The sequence below is a fragment of the Cebidichthys violaceus genome, unplaced genomic scaffold, assembly GCF_023349555.1.
Source record: "Cebidichthys violaceus isolate CVI_PGR_0920_01 unplaced genomic scaffold, fCebVio1.0.p SCAF_13, whole genome shotgun sequence".
Taxonomy (NCBI): Eukaryota; Metazoa; Chordata; class Actinopteri; order Perciformes; family Stichaeidae; genus Cebidichthys; species Cebidichthys violaceus.
Genome location: NW_027176296.1, coordinates 10,072,786 through 10,097,119, shown reverse-complemented (window position 1 = coordinate 10,097,119; position 24,334 = coordinate 10,072,786). Strand labels below are relative to the sequence as shown.

Sequence of the window (24,334 nt, the reverse complement as noted above, 5' to 3'; positions counted from 1 at the left end):
AAAGCCCTGAAGGCAGACATCTCCCATATGCTTTTATTCGGCAAAAGCGTTCCCATAGTCCATTTTACGCATCAACTCTTTTCCGACAAGGAAAAACCACCTCAAGCAAGCTTTAATATTTTATTTTTTTGCCAATTTCTTAAAGTTATATCAAATTTTGCTGTTTACATACATCTTTGCTAATGTAATACTTCAAAATGCGCGTAAAAATATGTGATAGTAAAGACAGCTAGATGTTATTCTGTTTCCTCTGTACTTTGTATTGTATCTCCTTTCTGCTCACACTCTCTCTTTAAACTCACCTTGTCAGCGACTTCTTTGACCGACTGTATGCTGGTTCCATACAGATGGTTGTTATACTGTCCGGCCTCTATGAACTTGTGTTCCTGGATCTCTTGCTCCATGAGCTCCCTGGAGGACATGAAGTGGTAATCTCTGCCGTCCACCTCGTAGTCTCGCCGTGGCCGCGTTGTGTCTGAGTATCATCATTTTACACACATTAGTCTTAACACAAACCATGATCTTTTTTTTTTTACCCTAACAATCAAGTTTTGTTGCTCAAACCTGACCAATCGTTTTGTAACATTAACCACAGGGCATTTCTGCAAGCTTAATATGAGGCTGATAGGAAACATACTTAATTATATTTTCATTTTAGAAACATCCACATTCAACGTTACCGTGGTTTACAGAAACCTACAATGCCAAAAGTTTTGGTGACTGTGTTGCTTTTTCACCAATAAAATCACTTAAGTCATCCTGCTGCCTCCTCAGTCTGTTTGCGTCCTATCCCTGTTGCGCTGTATAAACCACTGTAACATTTACTTTTAGTTAACTTCTTTGATCAGCTCTTATTACAGCATTATAAACACAATTTTAAAGTTTTCATAAAGAACCTTTGCCCTGTGTGGGATTCATCATATAGCTTAAGCAGAAGTTGTACTTTGTGCGTCCGCGAGAGTCCGATAGGTTTAAGATACTCACGTGGGACGCAGGAGCCAAACTTGTCAGGGAACTCGGAGATGAGGTCATCGTTGACCCGATCTTTCATTGGTCCGAGCACGATGACTGGCCGCGTGTAATTAACTGGAATATGACACACAGAACCAGGTCAACACACACAAAGATACCCAGTATGTTGAGTAGACAGTAATATAAGTTAGAAACAGATATATTATATCAAACACATCATTTGTGGATGTGCTGTTGATTGCCTTCAGTAATCCTTCAGTAATCCTCTGTTACTCAGTCTTGGGAAGTATCCCAAGACTGAGTAACATAAAAACAAAACAACCATGAGAAACTAAAATTAAAGGATGATGTGAAGCACTGACCCTCTTGCTGCATGACAGGTTGGTAAGTGAGCAAGATCTCCTCCTGGCCAGCTGGTCGGACAAAGATATATGATGAACACATTTAGAGGCACAGCGGGCGGGATTATTGACAACAAAACACACCCGAACCTTTCCTACTTTTGGACTGAACTTCTGCAACATCTCTGACTGGAGACGCAGAGAAAGGTAACTTACACACAAACACATGCGCTCGCACACACACACACGCACATAAAAACACAAGAATCACAACACACAATAAATACATGTGCATGTATGCATGACACACCCACAAGCACCCACAAGCACCCACAAAGAAACACACACAAACACACAAATAAAATCAAAACTGAACAAGAACGAGCAAAGACAGAAGAGAGAGAGAGAGAATAAAAGAAAGAATGAAAGAAAGAGATAGCGGAGGGTCTAGACTTACAGGAACTACTCTCACTATCGCTGGTGCCAGAGGTTACCAGCTCTGGAAGGACAAGACAGGTCAGAGTCAGCAACACACACACATACAAACAAACACAGATTCAGACAAAAACGCACAGACTTACATTGTTTCTATGTCACACAACCACTGACACACTTTCACTTATGACAGAAAACATCAGACACACAATATCATTCCATCCATCCGTTTTCTAGATTCGCTCATCCTGCTCAGGTCAGCAGTAGGCCGGAGCCTTTCCCAGCATGCAGCATGCAATCCCAAAGGCCGTGGCCAAAAGCATGTGGACACTTGAACTTTACAGCCTCAAGGAGACAACGTGGTTAACCACTTTCTTTAAAATGTCTACTTTATTACATTAATAAAGGCACAAGTCCAGAGGAAAAAAAAGTTGGCCAAATATTTGAGCATCAACTATTGTACTTTTCCTAATGTAACAAAGGAGAAATTCTAAAGGGGTACACCCACTTCTTTCAAACTCTACACCTCCAGTTGGTAATGCTGGCTTTCCGTTAAAAATGCTATTATTACAAACTTCCCAGAAACAAACGTTACTAAACACTTAAAGTAATAGAAAGTAACAAAGTGCATTTACTCAAGTACTATACGTAAGTACAATTCTGAGGTACATGTCATTTACTTAAGTATTTTAATCTTATGCTGCATTGTACTTCTACTACACTAAATCTCAGAAGAAAAATATTGGACTTTTTATAATTAAGTTAGCTGATTTTGGAACACTCAACATGTTAACAAAATTAGCCTCCAATAACTTTTACTTAGAAACTTTAAGTACACTTATGTACTTACACTTAAGTATTATTTTTAATCCACGAGAAAGTACTTCTTAATTGTGGTATTAATGCATTCTTCAGTTTAAGATCTGAATACTACCACCATATTTGTTTTGTGTACTATTGCAGATTTTGTTAAAAATACAGTTTCACAGTTTTACCTACACACTTTGTATGGTTTGTCTGGCTAATTAAATGAGCTATTCTGGACAGTGGGCTTCAAATTTTACAGTTTTTTCAATCAACTTTACTGTCCATTTCAGATCACCCTCTTCCTCCCTCTCCATCATGCTCTTCTTCCTCCATCAAGGAGTTTCAAGGAGGAATCAGGAAGAAGAAAAAAATGAGTGGAGGTGAAAGGTACGATAGTGTTAGTCTGGTTTGCTGAAGAGCTGAAGTTACATATTCTGACCCGCAGGTGTCACTGATGGAGAGAATACCTACCTTTATCATCCTGATCCTGGTGAGAGAGAGAGAGAGAGAGAGAGAGCATTAGTCATCATACTGAAGATGATCATAACAGTATCTTGATTGTTATCAGCAGAAGCACTATTTGAAAGCTCACAGGCTTTCTATTCCTCTCACACAGTTTGAGCGAGCAAGACTAATTTTCAGTTTTTCTCAGAGCACGGAGCCAGGGGAAACAGCATGTGTGTGTGTGTGTGTGTGTGTGTGTGTGTGTGTGTGTGATCATTTTTAATTATCAGCTCTTCACCGTGCAGAGTTGCTGATTGCAGACTTGCTGATTCACGCAGTGTGAGAAAAAAACAAGAGCTGACAACACAGTGATATCAATAGCTTGCGTTAGACTCGTGTGTCAGCTCTGATCATCACGCTGTGTGAAGTGTGATTAAAGTCTAACTTCGACTTGGAGCTCAGACTGGAAACTTTCTAAGTCACAACAATCAAAGTAACAACAAGCTAGTTTGTACTTTTAATTAATAGTTAACCCGCCTACACTTTTCCGAGTAACAAGTGGTCTGGCTGTCACTGATGAAAGACATTTTTTGTCAGCTCATACACGTAGGAGTTGCTCAACTCGTTAATTTGTTGATTCAACTGCAAAACAGTCAACTCTCATGTAAAAAGGATCAATAATTACAGACCAATGCATATTTGTGAATATTAATGTGAGATTTTTTTTTTTTTTAGAGGTTTAGCGTAATCACAATATTTCCTAGTCAACAAAATTCCTCATGATTTACTGGTTGACTAATTTAATAAGAAGAAATAATCATTAACAATCAACAGCAACACCAGTAATTATATTTCTAAAACAGTTTTTTAAACAACTACAGCTCATTCAGAATACTGAGGCTCAAGTTGAGTTTGCTACATTGGCTAGTCAGGCTATTAATCAAGAATGGTTTGCAGGCATTTTCATTAGACATTAGGTATATCTTACAATTTAATTTTCCTTTTTTCACTTATTTTATTATCTTTAAGTTGAAAAAATGTCTTTTCTATTGTTATATTATTCATCACTTATTTTATTGTCTTTAAGTTGCTTAATTGTATTCTATTTAATTTTGTGCAGTTTTTATTTCACAATGTTTACCACTATTACTGTTATTGTAGCTTTTGATTATATTTCATTACATATTTGTTGAATCATGTGCATTGGTCTAAAATTGCTTAACTGTAAACTTGCTGAATTGTTTTTAGACTTTTCAGTTATTTTCATCACCCACACGTGTTCTGTCTTATTTTTTGCTGTCAGTTATTTGTGAAGCACTTAAAACTGCAATAACCTGTGTAAAATGTGCTTTATAAATAAAGTAGGATTGATTGATTGATTGATTTGATTTCAGTCTCTGCCAAAGAATTCATAATAAAATATTGATTCAATAACACTCACTCTCTATGGAGCTATAGCATTAGGTGGATTCATATTGTAGAATCTACAATGGTCAGCTTGTTTCTAGAACAGGGAGCAGCTTATGTGCTATACAAGTAATGCTGTGTTTCCTATACCTAAAAGTGTCTTTTTATTTTTTTACCCTGATTTTCCATATATGTACCAGTTATATTGCTTTCAATATATCATGGTCAAACTGATTCAATGTTTCCTTTTCCAATTCTCTGAAATTGATTTATTGCTAGTTTGTGAAACATTCTACTTCTTCTATAGTATTTTATTCTATTCTATTTGTTAGGCATAAAAAAATTCCACTACACGTTGTACTGTGTGAGATCATGTATGAGACAAAAAATGTGTTTTGATTTGATTTAAGTGTCGTGTTCTCGCATTGAGACAGCTTGAATGAGAAATGTTAGAAAGGTTTAACATCTCTGTGTGGAAGTATTGTTTCTAATCTGATTTTATTAACAGCATGGATATGTATAATAAAGTGGGCAAGTGAAATATAAAATGAACGCTGTAGGTACATCCCAAGTCTCTTAATTGCATCCCTGTTTCCCTCACTTGGCTCCTTTCCTTGCGTCTTAGTCCCTCCCACCAGGGATGCATGGAGGAAACCACGAGAGGAGAGAGGAACGAGGAACGAGGAAATATGTTTTAGGAGACATGAGACGTCCTTTTCCTCAGTTGCGTCACAACGTCTGTTTCTGATGACAGCGCTGTGATCAGCTGTCAATCGGCTTTAACAGCTGGAGAGACTTTTGAGAAGTTTGTGTCTGTTCACATGATCACTGTACTTAATAGTAACTAATAATACTAAAAACTAATAAAGACACACAGTTATCATCACTGTAGAGGTGTTCTCTCTGTCACCTCTTTAATAAACTGTGTCCTGTTTATAAGCACAGGATCGACTTCTACGGCAGAATGCGTTTGTACGTTTTTAAATTGTGACGTGATTATTAAATAACCCAGAATATGATTATGGTTTCTCTTAGATGATACAACTCATCAGACCAGACACTCAGGAATGATCAGCCTCACGTGACTGAATGAAATGATGATACATTATGTAAAACGTGTTTCAGCTCTCTCTCTCTCTCTCTCTCTCTCTCCAGCTCTATATATTATATATATATATATATATATATATATATAATTTTATATATATTATTATATATATTTATATATATAAAGTGTTTAGTCTCAGCTCTCTCTGACTTTAATTGTATCCATAATAAAAGTTATTGAAGGAAATATCAGATCATGAAAAGACAAATCTTTCTAACAAATGAAGAAAGTTGTTTGTGGTCCTTTTGTTGTTCAGTCTACAGTGAACAGATATTTAAACCAGATAGTGAATCAGAAAACGTCAAATGTAAAGCTTGCGTTTAATCTGCGATCCATCTTCGCTGTTTACATGTTGAAAAAAATCGTATCAGTCCGATCGGCTGCAGCGTCCAATCACATAACTGATGAACAAAGAGGGGGCGTGTCTGCTGTTAAAATACTTCCTGGAAGCCTGTTCTCGTGGGCCCTCGCTCATGGCTCCTCCGAGATCCCGCCTCGCTCCTCCGAGCTAAATAAGAGCTTTGGGACGGCCGTCAATATGGTGGCGCAGAACAACTTACGGTTCAAGCGAGGATCGAGGAGCGAGGAAATGACAATTAAGAGACTTGAGATGTACCCAATGTCAAACCTTCTGCACCTGGTTTAACAGCATCTCAGCAAGTTCTCATTCGAGAATTCATCTGAGAACTGAAGCTCACAGAAAGCTGTTAAAAGTTTCACAAGGTATTCATGATTTATGTTGTTATGTTGCCGTTTTTTAAGAATGTTTGACCCACAAGGGAATAAGAGAAAACTTGGATTAAAAGGGTTTAATCTTTTTTAAGCAACAACCTTTAGTCTTACTGTTAAAGAGGAAAAAGAGGATGAGTATTTATTCTGACTTCGTCTGTCCTATTTTTTCTAGTTACTTATTTGAGTAATGAACCCCGTGCTGGTCAGCGCGCCAACCAATGAGGACAAGAGTTAAGTGACCTTTGTGAGGACCAAGATCATTTTAATGTTTATAAATTAGCTTTCTACTCACCGATCTGTCTTGAGATCTCATCACTCTGACCGTCTTTAACCTAGCCCTCTCCTTTTTTTCTGCCCTGTGAGATGGAAGGACAGGAAAATAAAAACACTAAGAGAAATGAAAAGCGAGGACAGACATCAACACAAACATCAAAGATTGGATTTAAGCAAATACAAATAAATGGCGCAAATTTCAATTTACTCTGTTTGAATCTGTCATTTTTTTACCCATAAACTCTTGATCCTCTTGATCCTCACAGAACCGTCATCCTAAAACATTTGGCACCCGATTTTAATCTCATAGTCCAACCCTGTCTCCTAAAAAAGCATGTCCAATACACCTAAACTGCATTCTCTGTTATGTTTCCAGGGGATGGAAACAGATTTTCTCCCAGATTACGGTCACAGTTTTAAACATGTGATTAACGTCGTAAATTGATACAAAAAAAAAAAGAAAAAAGAAAACCGACAATATTTAGACAATAAAACTACTTGGTAAGGTATAATAACACATCGTGTTTTGGTTTAAAATAAGTATCATACATTTTTTTGTAATGTTATTTAAGTTACGGATGTAAATTAAAATAAATCAGCATTGATTTTTGGTTGTATATTGGATATGAAGTAAGTAAGTATGGGTGTAAGTTATTTGTTTGTTTACCACACTCATCCACCCAACCTCTACCTACACAGACTTCCAAGGTCTATGAATTAGAAATGTATTTGTGGTACAAAACAAATTTAATCCAGGAGAAAATCAGTTTCCCTCGAAACGTAATTGACAATGCAAGTTTCATTGTGATAACTTCAAATCTTCACACATCCAAAAAAATAAATAAATGAAGTCAAAATATCCAATAACGTTCCTTGTTCAAAAAGTAAATTAATAGCTTATCAGATTTAAAGTATTTTAGAACTATCTTGTCTATAAGCAGGCTTTTTGAATAGTAGTAAGAGGTAGCTGATTGAATTTTGTGGACTTTAATATTCAGATATTATGTAACTTGATCATAAAGAGATATCTTGTCCACTAATCTGAATGTGATTACTTTATAACAAATGAAAAGGGATCTTTCTTTGAAATTACATGATTGGAATGAAATTTGAATGCCAATGGTTATTTTAATTGAGAAGGAGATGAGAGGGGACATGAGGGGAGGGGAGGGAGGAGGACGAGGAGCAGTAGAAAGAGGAAGAGAAGAAGGAAGAGAGGAGGTGAGCAGAAAGAGGAAGGGAAGGAGGTAGAGATGAGAAACAGAGAAGCAGGGGAAGAGGAAATGAGGATGAGCAGGGGAAGGACATATAGTGGAGAGGAGGTTGAGGAGAGGGAGGGCCATACAGGACTTGAGTTGAGATTGAGGACAATTACACAGTCTTCCTCAAAATGTGGCTGCTTATTTAACTAATTAACATCACATATTAGACTTCATATCACACCAGCCTCTAATAATCAATGACTGATCAACATTATTCCACCACAGTTCTATAATATCTTGTATCTAATGCTTCCTCTTCTAATAGCCAAACATCTGGTGTCCATAATCTAATATCTTCTTTGTTACTTTTTTTCTATAATAAGTAAAGTTCTATTAGCTTTATTTCTTGACTATAACTCAGTTACTCCATCACCCCTAAAGCACCAGCCTCTATTCTAACACCTCCATATATTAATACCCCACCGTCTACACCTCTGTGTGACAATCTCTACATCCCTCCCTCCCATGCTCCATTCGCTCACTCACACTCATCCTTGTTGCTTCTAATCCTTGCACTAACTAACACTTGCTCCATCCTCGTCACCTCTCCCGTGTCATAGACGGACTAAGTCTAAATCTGCTCTTCTCACCTGGGAAACCTATCAACATCTGTCTGTCATCTCCTCTGCTGGGAAACAAGGAGGAGGTGAGAGGAAGAGGTTTCCAGTTTACATTCAGCAGATTCTATATAATGATGTGTTATGAGCCAGCAGCAAAATGACACACCAGTGTAAACTAAAACCAATTTGAAACTCTCCACCACTGAGAGCTGCCCAGGATCAGAAAAGGAGGAGGATAGGAGGGGAGTAGAGGAGGGAAGGAGAAAAGCAGGGGCCGATGAAACAGAAAGAGAAGAAAGAAGAGGAGATGAGGAGAATATGAGAGAAGATCAGGAAGAGAAGAGGAGAAGGAGAAGAGGAAGAGAGAACAAGGAGAAGGAGAGGAGAGGAGAGGAGGGAAGGAGAGGAAGAGGTGCAGGTGAAACAGAAAGGAGGAGGAGGAGGAGGAAGGGACGAGGAGGAGGATGAGAGGAGGAAATAAGGAGAGGAGGAGAGAAGAAGGATAAGAGTATAAGGAGAAGAGAAGGGGAGTAGAAGAGGGGTAGGAGGGAAGGAAAGGAGGAGGAGCAGGTCAAACAGAAAGAGGAGGAGGAAAGAGGATGAGTAGATGACAATAATGCTGAGAATGAGAGGAGGGGAAGAAAAGGATTGGAGGAAGAGGAGAGGAATACAAGGCGCAGGGAGGAAGGAAGGAAAGAAGGAGGAGCAGGTGGAACAGAAATACAGTAAATATAAGAAGGAAGAGGAGGAGATGAGGAGAGGACAGGAGGATATGAGTAAAGGTGGGGGAAGAGTAGAGGAGCAGAAAAAGGAGAATGTAGAGAATACGAGGAGTAAAAGAGGACAAGAGGAGGAAGAGGTGAGGAAAAGGATAGGATAAAGAGGAGAGGACTAGGAGAAGGAGAAGAGGAGTTGGAAGGAGGATTAGGTGGAAGAGGGGAAGAGTAGGTGGAGATGAGGAGGAAGAGGAGACGAGGAGGAGGGGATGAAGAGCATATTGATTATGTGAATGGAGAGTGTGTACAGCACTGATGTTTGGCGTCTAGGCTCTGACCTTGTCACTCCCTCTCCAGGTTCAGGACAGCAGGAAGTGGGAAACAACGACACTAACTTCTCTACTGAGAAATGCTGTATGTTGCAGTGAGAGCACTGTGCCATGTATGCGTAGGAACAGGGGCTCGAATCAACTGTTCAAACTAGCTCACAGACTTCAATCAATAAATTCAACAGCCCACTCCCATCCAAAGCCCTTTGACCTCTGACCTCCTGCGGCTGGGAATGACTCCGACTTCAGGGCAGTTTGGAGGCGGGGGGCTGAGGTGACGGGCTGGCCACCACTCCTCTTCGCCAGCGCTGCTCACGTGGAGGACATCCCCGAAATGGAAAGGCAGGGCCTGATTGGGCGTGCTCAGGTCTGATGCGCTTCCATCGTAGTCGAACAACGCTCTGCAGACAGACAGATAAACAAACTATGTACAATACACATTTAGAAAAACACACCTTTAGTGTGACAATATAATCTGCTGGAAGGGATGGAAACAGACAATTAATGTAGTGACATTGATGTTGAAATGCTTCTTATTTTTAGTTAAGTTTAGTAATAGTTTGTCCTATATGAACCCCCAACACACATTTTGCAGTTAGAAATGTCAAAATATTCACATTTTCTCTTTTTTCTAATTTAGAAAAAAAGCTTTATCCTGATGCCTTTCACATTTCTCACAACTATTGAGAACAACTTGACATCTATCATAAACACTAAAATAATAAAATAAACTGACAAAACAATACAGACAGAAATATCTGTTGTAGTATATAAAAGCCAGACAAAACAGCTGAGGGCTGCTTTCCTACACTAATATTTTATGACGTTGTCTGTGTGTACATGCCTCTGTGTGTGTGTGTGTGTGTGCATGCAGTTGTACACATCTGTCTGCGTGCATGTCACTCTGTTTGTGTGCTTTTGTGTGTGTCTGAACGGTGACCACAGAGTTCCAAACCAGTCCAGAGGGAAAAGACCTGGGAAAGTAGGCCAACAATATGTGTGTGTGCATGTCTGTGTGCAAAGGAACTAGAGCTGAAATAACTGGCATCCCCTAAAGTCCCTCCTGCCTTCATCAATAAAACAGAACATAGACAGGGAAGGAGGAACGGAGAGAGAAAATCAGACAGAAGAGGTAGACACAGAGAGTCTAACATCAGTACAAAAAAACATAATCTCATGTTTTATTGATGTTAGAATAAAGATAAGAAAAGGAAGACCTCCCCACGGACATTATATATTTAGCTGGCTGCTAAAATGTGACTTTATGATCCTTAAATCAGATGAAACAGGACCATCAGGCACCAAGTTCAGTAACATTATATTTTACAGGAATGTAATTTCTGAATCATTTCTTGAAAGTTTGCTGGGGAAAAAAAACTATGTGGTTTGGTACTAATTAGTTAAGGTTAGGTTTTAGGAATGTCGAGGTTGGGGTTACAATGACTACTTCAGTAAGGTTTGGGGAGCTTTGTCGTCACGGTAACAAGAATAACTACATGGTTAAGGTTATGGGATGATTGTGTTCATTTTTAAAAAAACGTTTAAACTGTTGACTGTTGGTTGGAAACAGGAAACAAACAGCGGTTTGCATGTTAGTCCAATGTATCATTGACCATCTAGCCACTCTATAACAACGTCACCTGACTTCTCAATAATACCTTATACAAAACCTTCTTCTTGGGACGAGAGATTCAAAAAGAGTTATGAGGATGTAGACTGTACTTTAGTAAGTTATGTTCAGTTTTTTCACTGATTTTCTAGAGGAATCTTTTTGAAAGAACTTCTCTATTTAAATGGAAGTAAATCTTTATGAATCATTCATTTAGCATTGGAAACTTCCTCCTTACATATGTTGTATTGTATGTTTGTTTGGAGATACATTCACAATGTATTAATCAGTATTACCAAAGTGTTACCAAGACTTCTAAATTGTGGTGGCTTTTCTTTTGTTATATATTAATACAATGTATGATTGAAAACGGAGATGGCATGTGTAAGGTTACAGGTTATACTGGATATATAAGGTGAAGGGTTACATTTACATTCGTTGTTCCACAAATGCGTAAAGGGCAACTGTCAGATGTGAGTGTAAAAACAATCTTAGAGAAGAACATATATAGTAAAAAACAAACAAGAGTGCTTTCATAAGAGTTACACGCATCCCAAAGGATTTTGCAGCAACCATGTTACACTAATGGGTAGTGTGTATTATTATTAAGTCTACCGCTATGTAAATGTAACTGTAAATCAATTACCTGTTTTCAGTATTAAAGTCAGTTTACTTCCTATGTAAGAACCTTGGAAATCTATTAGAATGAAGGAACACAGTAATTACAGCAGTGTTTATCCCAGTGGGTGTGTTAACCTGTGGAAATATACTATGGAAATGTGTAACCTTAACTATTATATTCACCCAAACTGTATTTCAGTATAACCTTTCTACAGTATTACTGTGTATATTGATGTGTGTATGTGAAAGGTTACAAGAAATACTGTAAACATGAGGTGCAGTGTTGCATTTATATCGGTGGGATCACGGATATATTTATGAAAGACCAGCTGTCAGGTGAAAGTGTATAAATGATCCTCCTTTCCTTCACTATGTCACCAAGAGAGAAATATAAAGTACAGCAAGAAATAGGAGTTCTACAAATCCCAAAGGGAATTTTTAGCAAGCAGGTTACACTGATGGATCTTTTCTTATTAAGGCCACATGTAAATGTAACTCTAAATCAATTACCAGCTCTAAGTATTACAGTCGTTTTAATTCCTATGTGGGAGCCTCTGAAATCTCATTACTCGAGTGAAGGAACACACAGTAATTACTGGAGAGTGTAACAGAAACACCTGGTCATCTTTTAAACCTTTTCCCAATTTAAACAAGATAGTGCTGTTTTCTGCACGGCCAGCAGCCTTTAGTTCAAACTGCATTGCGGTTTTACTTTTCACCGAATACTCATAAGATTACTGCATACATGCACTTTATTTCAGAATATGCAGAGTAATTGACTGGAATGTGAACGTATGATAGTGCTGTCTAATAACAAAACAGGAAGTAAGTTTATAGTATATTAGAACATGCTGTTATCATACTATAATTTGATGAAATCTAATATATTCTCAGTATAAAAGTCAGACCACATTCAAACAATTTACAAAAAAAAGAAGCCCCATAGCAATTTGAAACTATAATATTCTGTTTCAAGAGGCAAATGTCCCAGAGCATTTTGTTTGCTTAAATGCTTGGAAATTGATAAACGCACAAGAAAACTACAGATATTGGTATCATTTTACACTGGGTCTAAGCCTTCATCCAGCTCTTAAACCCCAATCAATGCATCAATGTTCTTATATAAATCCAATGATCAAATCTTCATAAAATATATGACCTGACATGTCAGGTCAGTTTGAACCTTGAACCTGTCTTTATATGCTTTGGTAACAAAGAAATCCTAATAATGTTAAATGTGCAGCTGCATAAATAAAATCTGTATTAAGAAAATATAAAGACATTTATTTATATTTGTCATTGAGAATATAATATACAATTTGAATGGGGATGGGACTTTATCATTACTTTGTAGTGAATCTTTGTGGTGTATAAGGCCACGCAATCATTTAAAACAGGACATTAAGGGTGTAAAATAAGGAGGGAGGACACACACACACACACACACACACACACACACACACACACACACACACACACACACACACACAAATTATAGCTAAATAAACTTCAAGGTAATTATTATTGCACCATTCCACTGTAATGCATCTCAAATCATATCACAACAATGCAGGACTCTTCTGATTTAATCAAATGAGCAGTGGACAGGCCCTTACTTTTAGCCAAAGTCAAGTAAAGACAGTGAGTGCACACTTAATTTATGCTAATGATAGTCATGTCTATCGATGACTTCCTAAAAAATTGAACAAGGGTGTCAGCAAGCACGTGCAATGTCATGTTTCCACATGTTTTTCTATTAAATCTACAATTCACAAACAGGATCATTTGTTTTAATTTGTTATGCCAAATAGGTCATTCCAGGTTTTACAAAGCATTGTGGGTCCACTGGCATTAACTTTAACACACTCTAAGAAATTAAATAAAAACTAGAATAATATTTCAGTCACAAATTCAATTAAATTGCTAATTTACATCAATGAATCAGCTCCTTTCTCAGGCAGTCTGATAAATCTCTGACACTTGTTGGACTACAGCTTCCAAAGGGCTGAAGGTGAAGCTTGGCCTCTATCTGCCTGGACAGAATCTGACCCCAGCGCTGCTCCGTGTGTGAGTCAGTCTGTGTGAGTAGTTCAAGGTGACTCTGTTCTGCTGATTTACCCTTCCTTCCAGGCCACTTGCACACAGTTCAGGTCAGATGTTCCTTTCATGCACAGCACTTGTCAGCTGTAGTTTCCTCTGAGCTTTGTATTTTTGGACCAGATATACAAACAATGTTGAATGTTTTGGTGCTAATTTCTCTAATCTAAGGTGATCTTACCAGCACAAGAGTCAGTCACAATGTCAACAAAGAGCCAGTTAAGGGTTCATGGCTGAGACAATTCACAGTTTACTATTTTTTCAGAATATCCTTCATCACAAACATGTTGTCTACTATGCAGCGTCTACACAGATAATACAAATATGGATATAAGAAATAATATATTATTGTGTAACCATAAACCTCATTGACTATCTTTAACTTCTTGCTCGTTTTTGTTCACAAGACTGAAAACAACAAATTAAAATGGTCCTTGTTCTTGAACCCTCTGGTCTCATCTGAAATGGCACAATATCAAATAGTCAGAATTACTTTGATAATGACTCTTCATTTCAGTCACTTCTTTTAACCCATGATTGAAATAAACATCTAGAAAAACATTTTCATTTTAATTCAAATTACTGACAGAGACTGGGGCTGATATTTGCTCTTTGATAACATGTTAAATAATTTTCAGTTGTAGCCTAACTGATACAACTCTAAAATGTTTCCTTGCCTCTTTAAAGCCTAACCAGTGGATTTAATCATTAGTGTGATCATTAGAGCTACCGGCTTTGCTTTCAATTGTATTGATCTACCAAGAGCTCCATTGTGACTTATCTGGTCCCAGTGACCTGGCGATTAATCAATATTTCAACTGCTGGGATTCTTGTGAAGAAAGGATCTTAAAATTGTAGTTGGATTAGGACCGACACTGCTTCTGGGCTCTGCAGAGGATGGACGGGGTGATTCAGAGAAGACTGAACAATCAGGACAGGCAAGGACAAGAGGACAGAGGAGCACACAAACACACAGGAAACCGAGATAGTTGACAGGCGATGGATGTGTTTGTGTTTTCGACAGTATTGCCAGAAAATCTAATTGTGATTTTAAAATGTGATAACCTCTCTTCCAGCATCTCAGACACACAAGATATAGAGCAGACAGTTGAGATAAGACCTTATAATAGTTGTGTCACTCTGAAGGACACTAGACAATCAGTCACCGCTGACTGCTGTGTGTGTGTGTGTGTGTCTTACCTGACGTATAGTGTGCGTTTCTGTGTGGAGCGGAGCGACGTAGAGCTGGAGCTGACACTGCTGGTCATCATCTGTTCCCTCAGGTCATGGATCTTCGCCTCAAAACGACTGTACTCTACACACACACACGCACACACACACACACACACACACACACACACACACACACACACACACACACACACACACACACACACACACACACACAGACACACAAAATGAAGACAAACATTGTTAGACCTAGCAGAGCAGGCAACAGGTTTTAAAAATAATGCTTACACAAACTACTGAAATATAGATAATCAAATTTACAAGCAACACGTTACTCCACGTTAGAAGCAGCGGAGCGACAGCGATTTTTTTTACGCTTCAATCAACTTTGCTCGGTAGTTCAGAAATCTCATTACGGTTCGTTGATCAAAGAGAAGATCAGAGGAATGAACAAACACAGCTTTAAGGGTGGTAGAGGGTTTATGCACTGTGTTAACCACATTTCCTATAAATGGCCCAAGAACAAGATGCATTTTGAAATTGCAAGAAGTTTGTTTTCCATGTTAAAGTACAGAAGTGTTGGACTATCCTGCTTAGCTACAAACACTCACACATGCACGCACACACACACACACACACACACACACACACACACACACACACACACACACACACACACATACATACGCACGCACACACACACACACACACACACAAATTCATCGATATGCAGACACAAGCATTGAGCTGTCAACTGATTCTCTACAGCCATAATCTTATAGTCTGTTTGATCTGAATATTAACTCTTGTTACATCAGACCCAGTCCATGTCAATATCATCATAAAAACACACACACACACACACACACACACACACACACACACACACACACACACACACACACACGCACACACACACGCACACACACACACACACAGAGACAGTTTGAGATACACCACTCCTCAATACTGCTCAATATCTGCGTTTATGAATCTCTTCACGCAGGATGTTTTGTTATTCATATATGCAGGTATCAGAATGTATATATTTAGATAAATCCATCCTGCAGTGTCCAAGAAAATAACTGGTTTAGCTGGCTGAGTGGGAGAGCCAAGGGCCTTTTGTAGGTGGACCATGTGTCACTGATTGGATAGGAGGTGTAAGTTGATTGGAGCATTGTGAAACAAAGAAGGAAAGCCAGGTACACAGAACACTATCACAACAGGCAGGAACAGACCTTCAGTGGGGTCAACACCAAACATGTTTAAAATGCTGAACAAACCATGATGTGGGCAGAGATTCAGAGGTCTGGAACGAGGCTATCAACTTTAGTCCAAACCATTTCCTTATTCCCTCCTTCATTGATTTCTTCCCTCAAATAGTGAAATGTTTCGTTTCATAAGTCTACCATATAACTAAAATTGGGCTTCAGTCTCTTTTTAACCACAAGAATAACAATGATTTGAAAGTGAGGTTTTTTTGTGAGAAAGAACAGACACAATACTGTAAAGCCATGTGACTCGTGCAAAATTTGTCAAACATGTCAAACAGGCGAGTCTGCAAAGAACACAAGCTGCACATTATACATGCACACTGAGTTCAGACTGTGACGTTCAAGCAGCTCAGCAGTGGTGTGACTTAGCATCATTGGTGCAGGAGTTACTACTTAGCTCATGTTTGCTCATTGGCTAGAATGTATTTAACCTGCTGGAAACACAAAGCTGGACTCAAAACAAACAAACACAGCAACTGCAATACTGCAACCTAAATATGTCAAAGCATTTGTTTTCCTCAAACCTGTGCAAATTCAAATTTCACCAGTGCATTGGCTGATGTTTTACACAAATAGAGCAATGGATTTTCAAACAGCACTTTCAGCCTTAATTGCCAGGAACTACTGTATCCCCATCTCACTTGAATGACAAGTAGTAAATTGCAAGAGAGCAACCAGTTGGCCAATCATTGCAAAGTGCAATGGTTTGCTCACACACTCAGCAAAGAAGCCCTGCGCTTTAGTATCCTCCTGCTACATGTTGCAAAAACGCTTTAGTTTCTGACCCATTTTTTTTCTAGTGGTCATAAAAATGTCATCGTGTCTCTTTAATTATACATGTACATTATTTATGGGACTTTGCAAAGCGGAAAAACAAATGAAAGATGTGCTCTCTAATGTACATTCATGGCTTTTTAGGGTGTTAGTCTTCTTTCAGCAGGAAAAGTAAAAATATAAACTATATTGAGATATTTTTGATTCAGAGTGGCTGAACAAACAGCAGATAAGTGTGAAGTAAATCTTTAATGACTGTCCTCTAGTCTCCTTAACACCACACAGCTTCCCAGAAACCTCTGAACTAACACACGGATGACAACGCCGCTGGCAATAAGCCTGCAAAAGCCTTTCTGAAGGATGTTCTTGTCTGCGTGTGTGTGCGTGTGTGTGTGTGTGTGTGTGTGTGTGTGTGTGTGTGTGTGAACCATTACTGTGGACTATAGAATCTAATTAACCCTGAGTAATTCAATCATACTCGAGGTACACTACACGCACACACACACGCACGCACGCACGCACGCACGCACGCACACACACACACACACACACACACACACACACACACACACACACACACACACACACACACACACACAGATCTAGAACCTGCAGTATCTCCTGACTTTTCCTGTTTTTCTCACTATTTCTGTTTTCATTTCCTTGTTTACATCTCTACTAACACGCTCAGTATCTGAACACTGTCAAAAACCAGCCCACAACATCCAGATCTCAGCTCTGTTTTACCCCAAAGCGTTCATTAATCTGACACATTGAAGCTCACTGACACAAACAACTAAACTGTGTTAAAACGGCTCCAAGCAACACACTTCTGAAATCACTGAAATATTCAGAGTAACAAGTTCCTCGTGCTTTTTTTTCTTCTATGCTACGGTTTCAAACAACACATTGATCTTCTGGAAAAAAATAACTTTAATGAATTTGATGTTTGCTGACAAGTAAATTCACCTTTAACTTCCAATGCTACATGTTATATGCAGACAGCATGAAAATGATCAGAATGCAATGCTCCACAATCTCAGGATCAAAATGCCCTTTCGCTGAGAATTATATTTCTTGCTTTAACCTTACATATTTTCATCGCTGACCTCAGTCCGGCATTTTCAATCTGAGCTCTAATCCATTACAAATTGATGGATTAACACTTCTATTTCTGTTTGTCTCACTGGACACACCACAGAGTGATCACACACATCAACATCACCAGACACTGTATGAACTTTCATCAGTGTGTTGACAAACTGTCTTTGTCAACACACATGTCCTCAATGCAGCATTACGGGATTAAGAGGAAGAGAGAGGCAGAGAGGGAACAAGACAACAAGACAGAATGAAGAGAGGGAGAGGAAACAGATTAACGACTGTGTCTGAACTTAGATGTATTCCAGCAAAATCACATTCAATACAGTAAAGTTTATCAATGAGAGGCAGTGTTGAAATAGATTATGTAGAGCTACAGAGAGTTGATGTGATCTATAGAACAAAGACTGTGTTGCAGCTATTAGACATCAGTGTTATTGAGTCCTGAAGAGAAAGACAAAGCCGGCGCTGCCAAGGCTACAGATCTGATCATCTGCGTGCTGGTGTTAAGAAGTCAGAGCTGAGCTTGAGTCTAAAACACAAAAATCCAGCAATACAGTAAAAGTACCATAGTTGAGAGAACAAAAAGTGTTCATACTAAACCGCCGATGTTTCCTCATCACTGATAATTTCACTCACTGTGAGACAAAGTCATTAGACCAAAAAGAGCGTAGGAGTCACCATGTTAATGCAGCATCACTGGTCATCAGAGAGATAACAGTGTCACCAGATCATCTGCCCTTTTTCACTCCAATATTAGCGTTACCGTCATTTCCCCAAAACACTCCCCGAAACAGTGATGCCGAGGTGTTTCTAGAGGCAAGATGTTAACAGATAAATCAGTTCAGGTCTGTCTCTCCCAACTATCGCACCAGCTGTACTCACATGCTGCTGGCAGACAGGCAGGCTCAACAACGTCCACACCATATGATGCCGGTACGGTGGCTTTCGGATAAGTGTCTGTGCATGCAAGAGTGGGGTTTTGCTACTTAGAGTCCCGGGATGTGAATGAGCAAAAAAAAATGACAGGACGAGAGAGCGAGAGAGCAGATGTGTGTGTGTGTGTGTGTGTGTGTGTGTGTGTGTGTGTGTGTGAGAGAAAGAGAGATGATGGAGAAGACCTAACGCCAGCTCCACATTGGATCCAGCATGTGAGCGAGCCAGCGTGTGAATTGAAGTGTGTGTAGGTATGCAGAAGTGTGTGGCACAGAGGGGATGTGTGTGTGTTTGTGTGTGTGTGTGTAAAATCAGTCCAGTGTTGCTCAGCTGCCACAGAAACAACAGATGCTAACTCTCTCTCTTTCTCTCTCTCTCTTTCTCTCTCTCTCTCTCTCTCTCTCTCTCTCTCTCTCTCTCTCTACTGCACACTTCTCTTTCTCTATCTCTCGTTTGCTTGCTCCTCCCCCTCTTTGTAAGCAGCTTGCTGTAGGGTGGAGACACACACACACACACACACACACACGCACGCACGCACGCACGCACACACACACACACACACACACACACACACACACACACAGACACACCAACAGACACACACTATTCCCTCAGGTCACTCATGCAGGAGGCTGAGTCGATGCCAGGCTCTCCTGCCCTACTTTGGCCCAGGGAATCGGTCTACACACACACCCATGGTAAAGCTTGACCAAGCATTTTGAATATTGATTTTTGGGAAGCTTAATTAAAAGCTCAATTCATATTCCTTAAATTGATTTTCCATTCATTTTATATAGGAACAGCAAAAGATTAGCATCTGCCTTCATAAGTATAAGGACTTAAACTCTTTCTGCTATGCATGATTTATGTCTGTCTGTCTCCATCTGTCTCTCATTCTCGCTCCATCTCCACTTTCTGTAAAGCTATTTTTTAAGACTCTTTTTGTTCTCTGTCTGGAATCTGGTTCTCTTTTCAAGGGTTTCAAAAGGTATACGAAACCCTGTACTGGAAAAATGTGACTTTTTTAAGTCAAAGTATAGGAATCAATAGTCTCTTCAAACAAACAAACCACGTCTATCTCTTTCTCTGGCCATCAAGCTCCCCAAGAGTGATACAGTGAAACATATTGAAATCACCACAGATGAAGTTTCACATGATCAGCATCTAACTGTTTCTGTCAATGCACATCATCTCATTGTAGCATTATCAGATTAAGGAACAAGAGAGAGACACAGAGACGGAGAGCAAGAGAGAGAGAGGGAGGGTGAAAACAAGACATAATGGAGAGAGACAGAGAAAAGGGAGAAGAGAGGAGGGGGAGAGGAAGGGGTGGGGGAGGGGTGATGACAGAGACTAATGACTTTGGGGCTCATATACTCTCTTTCTTCCTTTACCTCTCCTCTCCTTTCCTCTTCTCTCCTCTCCTCTCCCTAGAGGAGCATTGTTCCTCCATCCAGCAGCTGGCAGAGACCTTTTCTGCATTGTGCAGCTTCAGTGCTAACAGAAAACCACTGGAGACGGGCAGTGCTCATCTTTAGTGTGCATTGCACCAATATTGTCCTTTCAGATCACCCTTTCTAATATCGAATCAGAGCCGTATTTGTAGAAACATGTATGTAATGTAGATAACCTGCAGGAAAGAACATGGCTTTTATGTCTTATTTCATTTGTATTGCTCGTGTTACATTTAAAGGAACTCCTTTAAATGTAATTTAAAATTCACACTAAATAGTGCTATTGAGCAATGTTTCCCTGAGTGGGTTCCGTTTTGTTTGCAACATGCACCTGATACCTGCCGCTGATTTCACGCTATTCCACTGATGGACAGTTGGTGGCGGTGACGTACGGAAATAAGTAGCAATGTGTTTACAATGGAAGGGAAGATGACTACAGGCTGGTGAACATTGTGTCAAAACATTGTGTATAGAGATGTTTTATGAGCAAAGAAATTGGTGAGTAACACTGGCTCAGGGTACCTTAAGTATGTTTGTTTTATTTTTTATTTTTCCTGTCAACCTTTTTACTGTTGCTGCAGCAAAAATCGAATTTAATTATCTCAGTTAATTTTCAAGACATTGTGCAGGCTTAACTTAGTTTTAAATCATTAAGTAGATGTACTAATCAGACTACAAAAGGACTAATCCTTTACTGAGACGTCCCTCTCGCATTTGTACACATATCCTCCACTTGGTAGTCTGTTGTTAAAGTGTACCAGAATCGATATGAGGCTCTGGATCTAAAAATAGCATTGCTGGAGGAGACTCATCTATAATTGATACGATACACTACAGTAATCTATATTGATATTGATTTCCGGATCAGATTGCAGAGGAGACTAGAGGACACAAAAAGAGACCAGAAAAGGGAGAAAAAGAAAGAATAGCAAAATGTTTTATATTAATGTACTGAATTCAAGTTTAAATGCCAAGACTGAAAATGTGTTTTGTCTCTTGCACCAAATAAAAGCCAGCCAGTAACGCGGCAGCACGCTGCAAATCTCAAATCAGTCTCTTTACTGTTACAAGTGATGCCTCCATTTACCCAAATCACACCCTTTGAATGGTGGATCAGACCATTACCACAGACACCAGCAACACTGGAGAGGAGCAGAGGCACTGACAGGTGGATAGGAAGGAAATGGATGAAGAAGTGGAAAGAAACTGAGCGACAATGAAAGAACAGAGAGATAAAGTGTCTTATGAAAATAAAGGGAAAACTATATTTATTCAGCAGATAATATTCCCACAACTTTGTGTCTGGAAGCTCAAAGAAAGAGCTGCTGCTAATCTTCTACTTAACACACACACGCACGCACGCACGCACGCACGCACGCACACACACACACACACACACACACACACACACACACAAAGTGTAATAAGCAGGCTAACAGAAGTGCAGATAATCCTCTCTGCATCACCTCAGTATTACGGTTACTGCTGACAGGCACCGCCTCTGTGTGTGTCGTGTGTCTACAGTATGTGTGTGACAGTGTGTGTCTGTGACGGTTGTGTGTAATCCTGGTTACTCATACTGCTGTCAACCTGCAGGCATTACCAGTCCCACATCAGGAAACTTTTGGCACAGGAGGAAGATCATGGTCAATACTGCGACATTTCATTTTTTGAACAAGAATTATTTTCTAATGAGCTGCACTGAAATTGAACAGGTCATTGAAGCCTGAACACTTAAGAAACAAGGCAACCAGAGTGGCATCTATTTAGGATTCACTGTCGAGTGAGAAATGAATTAAAAGTGGTTTTATATATGGTTTTATGTTGTTTTAAAGTGAATGTGTATCTTTTAATAGAACAAATAACACAGTCCGCTTTTTACAAATTAACATTTTAGCTCATTAGTAAAAATTAAAATTAAAATGTAATACACACAGAGGTTTTGCTGCAACAGCCTCACTGTGTCTAATACAACCTGTAGCTTATGGTGGCTGACCTTAGATACGTAGATATTAATATGTAACTGACATTTCATTAGCTTCTCTACTTGTTTAACTTTGTACTAATTCTTTTCACACTTTTTTAGCTCTTTCAGGTCACCCACAGATGATGTCTTTAAAGTATGTGGCTCGAGGATGATGGGAAATGAAATTAATTTAATGCCATTATCCTATAATTTGTCCATGCGGCAACTAAAATTAAACAGTCTCACTTTAAAGGGCAACTCCATCTATTTTACATCTCTTTTACACGTCTGTTTACACTTGTTGGGGAGCATGTGATAAATGTTGCGTAAAGCCTTTTGAGGCTCCAGAGAGAGCTGCCCTGAATCAGATTAATTGCCGCAGGTGATGTCACTTGAGTCAGTGTCATTTGTGACTGAAGACTAAAAGTTAGAAAATTAAATAAATCTGGGGGATGAGGTTAGAAAGAAGTGAGTTTCCCAGACCTCCGTTGCCCACTCCCCATCTCTGCTTGAGGCTAGCGGCTCAAGGCTTCACTAGCCGCTATTTAGCATTGTGGGTAATGTAGGCGCCAAGTGTTGACAAGAAAGAACAATGTATGGAATTTAATGACAAGATCTCTAGTTCTGCTACATTCATTTTGATACTTTATTTGTTATAGAAGATTGCCAAATCAGTGAAATACTCTTAAGTATTTTGTGCTACTGTTTTAAAGTGTCCTTGTCCTGTCGTGTGTGTTTTATTATCCTCATCTGTAAAGTACTTTGTGCTAGGGCTGGGCGGTACCGGTTCAACCGGTATACCGGTTTTAATTTCCCGTATGATGTGAATTTTTCATATACCGTCATACCGGTATGGCCGAAACAACTGCTGTCACTCTTCAACAGGAAGCAAAATATATTGTTCGCCGCGAAAAATGCTACAGTTGGAGCTACTTATGTAGTGAGAGGGACCCCTAAATTATGGTTATAACTTTATAACACAACAATTAATAACCCACAACTAACGCTCTTTAACAGGGCAACACCACGGCACACAACAGTTTGTGAAACACGAACAATTTGTAACACTAAGAATTGTACATTTATATAAATTTCACCGCCGAACAGCATGCTGGGTACAGCTCGGTAGCTAGCCGTTAGCACGACAGTCTGCTAACAGCTGGGAGAGGCTCCGTCTCATTACTTAAAAAACAGAAAAGAGCGATCCAGGATGAACGACAGACCAGAGATGCACCAATAGAGTTTGTGCCCAAGAGAGGAGCTGTGTCTGCTGTTTGTGTTTTGGTTTTAAAAAATCCAATGTTTTGCGAGTTTGGAGCCACTGTTGATGCCGCTGGTGGTAACATGAGCAACTTACGTCACCTCAGCAGAAAACATGAGTTATTTTCATGTGTGTAATAGATGCAATCTGAAATGTACACCTTGAAAACTGCAAACCTATCTATGTCATGTTTTTATGTTTGTTAAATTATCAGTAGCGATAACTAAATGATATGCTTATTATACATATTACAAACAAAAACACTTTAAAAACTCTACAAAAATAATGAAACTTTTTTTTTTTTGCTTTTTGGGGTATTTTGACACATATGCAACGCTCATTAGAGTGTAATATGTGTGGTATTTGTTATAAATGGACGTTGGTACATAGAGGATGATAAGAAGCTGTACTTGGAGGGTCTTGGGACCCAGGGGAATGTAGGTGAAGGAAGCAGGAAGAGACGGAAGACACGCCACACAAACAGATGTTCACCGCTCGCTGCCGGCCAGTTGGCCGGCCGATTCTTGTGTTAAAAATGTCCGCTTGATAATTAAACGCTCAATAAAATAATTTACGGCGTTAATGCATTAACGCGAAAAAAATACCGTGATATACCGTGAAACCGGTATAATCTTACAAAATACCGTGATATACATGTTTGGTC

General features: G+C 39.2%; 1 protein-coding gene across 7 annotated transcripts in view; it reads right to left on the bottom strand.

Annotated features, from left to right (window-relative positions):
- LOC137870442 (discs large homolog 1-like protein) overlaps positions 1-24,334 on the bottom strand; it is a 99,295-nt gene that overhangs the window by 5,418 nt on the left and 69,543 nt on the right. For 5 of the 7 annotated variants that reach the window (XM_068707722.1, XM_068707724.1, XM_068707726.1 and 2 more), the window contains 8 exons: positions 14,914-15,028; positions 9,605-9,787; positions 6,539-6,602; positions 3,027-3,042; positions 1,771-1,812; positions 1,335-1,385; positions 985-1,086; positions 303-475 (listed from right to left, as the gene is read on the bottom strand). In XM_068707722.1, the coding sequence (XP_068563823.1) occupies positions 303-475; positions 985-1,086; positions 1,335-1,385; positions 1,771-1,812; positions 3,027-3,042; positions 6,539-6,602; positions 9,605-9,787; positions 14,914-15,028 (746 nt within the window). Of the gene's footprint in view, positions 1-302; positions 476-984; positions 1,087-1,334; positions 1,386-1,770; positions 1,813-3,026; positions 3,043-6,538; positions 6,603-9,604; positions 9,788-14,913; positions 15,029-18,938; positions 19,373-24,334 lie in introns of those variants that run through there. The other 2 variants (XM_068707729.1, XM_068707723.1) reach the window with 2 other exon arrangements.